At 38.1% G+C, this 8,939-nt stretch overlaps 1 protein-coding gene across 2 annotated transcripts in view; it reads left to right on the top strand.

Annotated features, from left to right (window-relative positions):
- Window positions 1–8,939, top strand: part of Kin (Kin17 DNA and RNA binding protein) — a 44,309-nt gene that overhangs the window by 4,892 nt on the left and 30,478 nt on the right. For both annotated transcript variants that reach the window (XM_010621389.3, XM_010621388.3), the window contains exons 3-5: window positions 3,959–4,002; window positions 4,086–4,208; window positions 5,235–5,416. In XM_010621389.3, coding sequence (XP_010619691.1) covers window positions 3,959–4,002; window positions 4,086–4,208; window positions 5,235–5,416 — 349 coding nt within the window. The remainder of the gene's footprint in view (window positions 1–3,958; window positions 4,003–4,085; window positions 4,209–5,234; window positions 5,417–8,939) is intronic.

Below are 8,939 nucleotides of genomic sequence, written 5' to 3'. Positions count from 1 at the left end.
GGCCTGTTTTTTTTTTTTTTTTTTTTTTTTTTTTTTTATTGAGTTTATTGGTACATTTAGGGATACAGTACAGTTACATTCATTGTTGGGATCATGTACCTTTACATGGCAAGTCTTGATTCTCATTTTTTTTCCTCTGTTGTTCTTTACATGTTAACATGATAGCTGCTTTCTCTATGCTCAATTTTATCTTTTAGAAATTTATCTTAGTGTGAAATTATTACAAATATGTCTCTCATCTAATTGTCTTTTGTTCCTTCCCATTTCAAATCTATAAAGCTACCTTTTACCAAGGAGTAGCACAGGCTGTTCTGTCAGCTCTCTGACTTCAAATCCTGCCATACTCAGGAGCTGTTGAGGGTCCCTCTGGCTGGGTTTTCTGTCCTGTCTCCTTATCTGTGAGATGGCACTTCAGATGCACCTCTTCCAAGTATTATTCATCTTTTGAGGGTTTTTTGGAAAATCAAGTTAATATTTTAAAAATTCTTAGAAGAGTACTCAATACTCAATTAAGATTAGCTGTTAATTATTGTCATTACTATTAATATGCTTCTTTGAATCTTTTTGTTTCCAAACTTAAAGACCTTTTCGTCTGAGAACCCTTTCCACTTATTGATGATTGAAGACCTCAAAGAATTTTTTTTAATGTGGGTTACAGGTATCAATACTTAGAAATTAAAACTGAGAAATTTAATATTTTTTATGTACTAACTCAGGTTCAAATAAATAATGAAAAAATATTTTCTGAATAAAATGTATAACATTTGACAAGTCTCTTTAGCATTTTACAAATCTCTTTAGTGTGTTTCACTTAATAAAAGGCAGTTGGATTCTCACATTTACATTTAGTCTGTCGTGAAATGGGGTCTAAATTAGAGCACGTAAAGAAAATCTAGCGTTTACATAGATGCATTGTTAGAAGGGGTATTTTAATAATCTTTGCAAATATTTTCAGATATTCTTCTTTGATAACTACATCAAAACACAATGTGTGACAGCTTCTCAAAGATTAGTTGCAATGTAGAACCTGAAACCAGATCTGTGAACTTTTTGTACTGTTTCGTTAAAATCTGTTGGTCTGTCCTTTGAGCAGACTTTGTCCTCATGTCTGATACTGTAGCATCATGTTAGTCACTCAGAAAATATGGGATCACTGAGTCACCAGATCTTGCACGTGGTGACAGATTTTACCCTTACACATCAAGTCACATTCACTAATGTCAGCATCGATGTCATCAGAACAGCCGTAGGCATTGGGAGGTACGGCGAGCTTACACGGATGGATAGTGCTTTACCAAAATTCTACTTGTTGCCTGAGAGCTCAGATTATATCATTGGCAATAAACACAGTTCTTTTCCTTCATGTGACAAGCTTCCTTTATTTTTCAGAAAATGTATTCCAAATGTCCCATTTGGAACACTGGTAGTTGATGAATCAATTATGTTTTCAAGTAAAAAGTAGCATCCCATGAAAAATACTTCGGCTCGTGGCTCAGTCAGTGTACTTTTCTCAGGACAACTAATGTTCAGCAGCAGCAGCCATGGTGGTTCGTTCATAGTTCTCACTTCAGCACAGAATATTAGAAAGACATGTTCGTAAGAGCTGAGATTGGATAATTTATTTAAAATGGAATTTTACTTCTTCACCAAGGACATTCTAGGTGAAATTCGCTGTGACTTTTCTTCTGAGTGTATGGCACTGAGGATCCATTGTCAGTGCAGTTTGGCACTGGTCCACTTCCTTGGCTTCTGTGCTGAGCTGCTAGCATGTTCACCCTCCGCTGTCTGTCTGTCATCCGTGCAAGTAGAGCCATGACAAAGGAAAAATCACTTATCCATGACCCACTTAATCGAAGCACATCGAAGACCAGCAGGCTGCGCGCTGTATTTCTGACGAGGATGTCTACACTCATGCCTTTCTTCCCACTTCCACTCACTTTGTCCTCAGACTTCTGCCTCTTTAGTCTCCCTGTGCCTTTTTCTGTCTTCATCTTCCTTGATCTTTCTACAGTGGAGAATGCGTGTGACTTCGCTGGGACGCTTCTGTTTCATCTGTCATGGTTTTCCTGCTCGTACCTCCTTTGTACTTTCTGTGCTAACTTCTCTTCTATGCTCTCAGACCCTCAAACGTAGAACGTTCTTCACAGCGCCCCTTTGACTTCTTATCTGCCCATGCCACAGTGGTCCTTTAACCGCTACCTTTGTGCTTACATGGCTCCTAAATCCTGATGTTCACCCTGACATCTGTCTCGAGCTAAAGGTATTGTTTTCCTCAACCACTCTAATCTGTATTTCTGAAGGCTATTTCTGAAGGCTATTTCGGAGCCAGGTTTTCTAAACTTGAACTCAGTCTCTCCATCTGCCCTGGCCTATTTCTTACCCTGTGTTGTCTAATAACTATTTACCCAGACTCCTAAACCGGAAACCTTGAGTCCCCTTGGAAATCCCTTCTTGTGGATTCTCCTTCCCCTGTCCTTGACACCTGTGTGCTTCCGGTTCTCTCCGCCCTAGTAATTACTTTGCAGCATCTCTCTGAATGATGCAGTGACTTCCTCATAGTGTCCTAATGTCCACTCCTGGACCCTTCTCAGTGTGTTTTATACCAGTAGTTCACAAACCACTGTGAGTGACAATCAGTTGCAGTGCTCAGAATAGTGACACAGTGACAACTTCCAACTCAGCAGACCCGTGTAGTTCGAGTGACAGGGATGCAGCTAGTTTGGGGGCCGTAACTGGAGAATTGTTCTCTCCACTGTGATTTTCATTTTAATTTACGGATCTTAAAAAGAATTAATTTTCCCACTGAATTATTTAGTCACTTTCTCTTTCCTTCATAAAATGCAACCTATTTAGCATGACATTCAAGGTGTTGTAAAAATTACTACTTTCTAGTCACTTTCTGTCCTTTTAGTTTATTCCACTCTTACTCTCAACGTCATTTTTTCATTGCCCTAACCTTTTGTTAAGGTAGCTTAAATGTCATTTCTCAAATATGTGTTGCTCTCAGGTCCTGTGCTAGCTGGGAATAACCTTTCTTTCTACGTATAAAAATTTATATTTGTATACATAATAAATTATAAAAAAAAAAATATATATATATATATACACACACACACACACAATATATATATTAAATTATCTCTCGGCATGGCCTCTACTTTTTTAGTAAGAGATTGTTACATTGATTTTTTTAGTTTAACTTGTTATGATTGGTTTTGGTAGATTGTAATCTGCTGGACGATCAGGATTATATCTTGTTTACTTATGTACCTACTTCAGAGGGACATGTTAAGTGGCATTTTCACGTGGAATAAGGACAACTTTGTATCACAGGATTATGTCATGCTCAGTTGCACTGAGAGACTTTATGAAAAATTCTCTATAAAGTGAGGTGGTAACTTTTTTTTCTGGGGATTGAGCTCAGGACCTTGTACTTAGCAGGCAGTTGTGATGCCACTGAGCTAAATCCCTGGCCCCAAGGTAATAACTTTTTGTTTGTTTGTTTGTTTTGGGGTACTGGGGATCGAACTCGGGACCTTGTGCTTGCGAGGCAGGCAGCGGAACCACTGAGTTAACTCCCCAGCCCCAGGTGTTAACTTTTATTGTGGCTGCTTTACGAGGACAAAACATTTCAACTTCAAAATGACTTTCATCATTAATTCTTTTTTTTTTTTTTTTTTTTTTTTTTTCTGGGATTTGGTACCAGGGATTGAACTGGGATCATTGCAAGGCAGGCCACCAAACCACTGAGCTAAATCCCCGGCCCTCACCATTAATTCTTGAAAGCTCTAATCTTTTGGATTTTTTTCCTTGTTAAGATTTTTCAGGTTCCTAATAATCATGTAAAATTTTCATGTATCATTTGGACATTAGAAGTATATGACTGCTTAAATTTCAGGAAGATGATGCTATTTATTTGTAGAAAGTACCTTAATGCTTTCCTTTCTTTCTTCACTAGGGAATTCCGTAATGACTTTCTAGAACTTCTCAGGAGACGCTTTGGTAAACATCTTAACTATTGTATAAATAATAACTTCACAATTATAAAATCCTCTCAGGATTCACAGTATTGTGTTTCTTCTTAGGTACCAAGCGAGTCCATAACAACATCGTCTACAATGAGTACATTAGCCACCGAGAGCACATCCACATGAATGCTACTCAGTGGGAAACACTGACTGACTTTACTAAGTGGCTGGGCAGAGAAGGTAAGAAGAGATTATTCCAGTAGTTTTGTGGCTTTATTGAAAGGAGAGAAAAAATTGTCAGTTTCATTCTACATTCATAGAAAAAAAGAATGCATAGGGCAATATAAAAACTGGAGTAATCCCAAGATGAGAGGCTGAGGTAGGAGGATCACAAGTTTGAGTCCAGCTTGGGCAACTTAGCAACTTAGCAGACCCTGTCTCAAAATTAAAATAGGGTTGGGAACATAAGCCCCATGTGAATGCCCTTAGCTCAGTCCCAGTACTACAAGAAAAACTGGAGGAGGACATACTATCCTAGGGTTGATTTTGCGTATTATAGTTGATTATGAGTATTTGGAATAATTCCTTTGACCATTCAAAGATTTATCAGTGGAGCATTATTTAGGTGGAAAGTTACTAGCAGTCTCTTCCACCCGTCCCACCAGTTTCTTTTTCCTTTTTTCTTTTTTGATATTTGATATTGAACTCGGCACTTTGCACTTGCCGGGCAGGCACAGCACCTTGAGTTACATCCCAAGCCCCTTCCCTCCCATGTTTATCTAACTTTACGGAACTTCTCTTATCCCATCTTAAAGTGATTTTTTTAAAAAATATTTTCTTTTTCTGTTTCTAGTCTGCATAGGACAAGAAGTTAGGAGAAGAAAGGAGTTTTAAGCCAACGTCCTTTTTTTCAGTGTGTTACTTTGTTCCATTTCAAGTTACCAGAGAGTCTTGCTTTCATGGGATATTAGATGCATAGGTATGGCCGAAAAATTACTCTGCAAAATAATGCTTTTTCGTGTATTTCCCTTGTTTAAATATGTTGACTCAATGGAGCTATGTAAAAATCATTGATAGTTTTTCTGTTTGAAGAGATAAAAAGCTACTTGTATCTGAATTTCATTACATGTAAATATGAAAATTTCATGAAGTTTGTGCATTTGATCGTATTTGAATGAATGAGAAAATATGCAAAGATGGAACTTGTTTCTGTTTACATTTCGCTTTGATTGTGTAAAGACGTGTAGTGCCTGTTGTTTTCTTAAGGTTTGTGCAAAGTGGATGAGACACCAAAAGGCTGGTACATTCAATACATAGACAGGGACCCAGAAACTATTCGCCGGCAGCTGGAACTGGAGAAGAAGAAGAAGCAGGACCTCGATGATGAAGAAAAGACTGCCAAATTTATTGAAGAACAAGTGCGAAGAGGTCTGGAAGGGAAGGAGCAGGTGGGCCGCAGTGTCAGTAAGCAGGACAGTATCAGAAGGTCTAAAGACGCAGGACTGCTTGTGCTTTAAAACATTGAACGGAGACGTTAGGTGTTCCTTAGGGCGAGAACGAGGGCGGTGCAACGTAAAGCATACGATTTGGAGTTGAGGCAAACTTTACTGAAATTCTTCACTTACTGACTTTGCCTGCTTGCGTATTTATGTAAGCTTTCTGGACCTCAGTCTCCTTAGCTCTAAAACAGACAGTACGAGGGCTGGGGATTTGGCTCGGTGGTTCTGCCGCCTGCCTCACAAGCATAAGGTCCCGAGTTTAATCCCCAGTACCAAATAAAAAAGTAAATAAATAAAATAAGATAAAACAAACAGTACCTAATGGGAAAACATAAATACATCATTTCGGCTGATCGTAATTACTGCAATGCTAGAGGTAAACAGAGCATGTGGGTGAACATTATTTCATCCCAAAGACAAAAAATGTTTGAAGGTGAGGGCCAGGTAAATGGGCAAAGGAGGGTGTGGTAGAGGCGTTCAGTGTTGGAACGATGAGATCAAGGCATTTATTTCTGCAGACATTCGTGGTGCTTCCTGTGTGCCAGGACTCTTCTAGGTGCTGGGGATACACAGTGAACAAAAGATTCAAAAACCCTGCCCTCAGGCTTGCATTGGGGCAGTTGTGAGCAGGAAAATACAGCCTGGTGTATAAGTGAAATTATTAGTAATTTGGTGTTTAAAAGCTTTATTGAGTAAAGTATAAGACATTCATTAATCTTGCATGTATAATTTACTGAACTTCTGCATATATGTGGTGGAAAGAGAAAAAATGAGCAAGCAAGCAAATGGGGGAGAGCCCGTCTAGTCACACCTAGATAGATACTGAGCATTTCTAGTGGAAGTTTCCCTCATGCCTACTCCCAATCAACACCCCATCACCTAGAAGTAAGAACTTTCTGATGTACCACTTTTGGTTATTGGTTCGTTTAGTCCATTCTTTTTTTTTTTTTTTTTTTTTTTTTTTTAGTCAGGGTCTCACTATGTAGTTGACACTGACCTAGAACTTACTTTGTAGCCCACGCTGGTCTCGAATTCACAGCGATCCTCCTGCCTCAGCCTCTCAAGTGCTGGGATTACGGGCATGCACCACCACACCCAGCAGGAGGTTTAATCTATTCTTAAACCTCCTATAAATCGAGTCATAGAATCTGTTCTCTTTTTTGTCTTGACTTTTAAAGCTCAAACATGTCGTGTATTTCATCCATTTCTTTCCTGTGTTTCATTCTTTTTTAAAATTTTGTAAACATATATAAAAGCATAAAAATTATGCATATTATTTGGTATCATTTACAGTGTTAATACATGCATACAGTTGTGTAATCAGGATAAACATACTTATTTCCTCGCACGTCTCATCCTTTATTTTTTAAATTGATATATGATAACCCATTTTATGATTCCAACATAATTAATCCATTTTTCTTCTGAGGAGCATTTGGCTGGATTTCAGTGTTTCACTAGTGTTAAGACCGTTGCTCTGACCATTGTTGCGCAAGTCTTGTTGAAGCCATTTAGCATAGAATGGGGCAGGAGGTAAGAGGAAGTAAGACTTAAGATACTGGTAAGGACCAGCTTATCAGTCACCTTTTATATCATGTTCATTGAGCTTCTTCGTAAGTGAAAGTGTGCATTAGGGTATTATTTACATTAATATACACATTCACATAAACCTTAGGAGTTTTCAACACTAACCTGAAACAAGAATCATTTAAAAACTGCGGAATTAAAAAATTTAAACATCTCCTTAAGGTGAAAGCTCTTTATTCTTGAATTTCCCCTACCTTTTTGAAATTTAAACTTGTGATTTTAATAGATCAGAGAAAATTTAATTTCATATTGTGGAAATTAAGAGTCATATCTTGCATAGAGGAAATTGGAGAAAATAGTTTACTTTTCCGAATAACATTATTGTTTGGTAACATTGTAGTTACTACTGCTAAAGCTTTCAAGTTATTTTGTACGTTACAGCTACAAATAGTATCTTTATAGAAGGGCAGGGGAAACTACTGATAATGCATCCTCATTCAACATTTAAGTGTATCACTTACAAGGGAGATTATTTTCATTTCCCTTGCTATGTGGAAGTTTATATGGACATTACCTAAGAAAAGAATATTTTAGTTAGACCTCAAGAATATCTTTTTTTAAAATTAGTAGAGACAATATTTATAGACCACATACTATGGAAAACACTGCTAAGTGTTTCCTACATCCTTTATTCTATTTAACCTTTCATAGTGGTCACCCTTGCACTTGCTGGGACAAAATAACTGACACATGCGACATCAAGAAAGAAAGGGTTGTGTGGGCTCAGTTTCAGAAGGCTGCAGTCCGTGGTTGGCCGGCTCTGAGACGGAACCATCACGGCAGAGGAAAGCTGCTCAGGTCAGGGCATCTGGGGAGCAGCAGGCGAGACCACCAGAGAGGACACGGCCTGTGAGCAGATACAGTCCCCATGGTCACACCCGCCGACCCGCGGCGCATCTGATGGCAGAACCCAGTGACGGGGTAGCACCCTCAGTGTACGAGTGTTTGCACGACTCTCCGTGTGTATAACACCTCTCCGTGTGTCAGCACCTTGAGCCTCCTTCTAAATAGGGGTGATAGCATTTAAGGTCTGCTCGAATGGGGAAATTTCTTTACCTCAAAGTCTGTAACTAAGTCTGTTTTTAGAAACCCTTTTTTCCAAATAGGGTAGCATTTAGGGACCCCAGGGGTGAGGATCTGATATCTGTGAGAGTCTACTTAGCCTTCTGTACTCTCACATCGCCTTGATATTATTGTTAGTAAAATACTAGTTTTATTTGACCAAGCTTCGTGAATTCTCTGAGTTATTTATATTACTGTGTGAATAATATCACAGGTAACAGAATTGAAAGACTCATCTAAATTTTTTTCTCGGAGATGATGGTGTATATTTATAGGGTTGGAGATCTGTTCTGCTGACTCGTCTGTCGGATACGTAAAAATTTTGAATGAACAAAATGATGTAGATATTAAAATGGACATTTTAGGTGATGTGGAGGCATAAAAGTACTCTCATGATCCAGGCACCACCCAGGAGTTTCTTCAAGTTGTTATCCCATTTGAAAGATTGAATAACTGAGACTTAAGGAAGATGATGAAACTGAGAGCGATTATAACGCTAATAAGTTGGACAGGTAGGTTTAATAATGCAGTTTTGTTTTAGTCTTAGGCTCTCAGTCATTCTACTAAATTATCCTACATCCAGAAGTTTTGCTTTTTAACGTAGTTCTGCAGTTACGATTCCTAAAGTTCATTGCCTTATCTTTTTGTTGTTGTTTTACTGTTTAAACTGTAATCAAAGCAAAAAATGTTAGCAAACCTCTACAGTTTGGTGTAAAAATCACTTTTTTTCGCTTTAGAATAATTGTCAATTGGAGAATATCTGCCATTTTGTAATTTCTTTTCTTTTTTTTTTTTTTTTTTTTTTTTTTTTTTTTTTTTTTTT

The sequence above is a fragment of the Fukomys damarensis genome, unplaced genomic scaffold (assembly GCF_012274545.1).
Source record: "Fukomys damarensis isolate Sample0158 unplaced genomic scaffold, DMR_v1.0_HiC HiC_scaffold_10, whole genome shotgun sequence".
NCBI lineage: Eukaryota > Metazoa > Chordata > Mammalia > Rodentia > Bathyergidae > Fukomys > Fukomys damarensis.
Note: the sequence above shows the minus strand (reverse complement) of the source record. Positions and strands in the feature narration are given on the sequence as shown.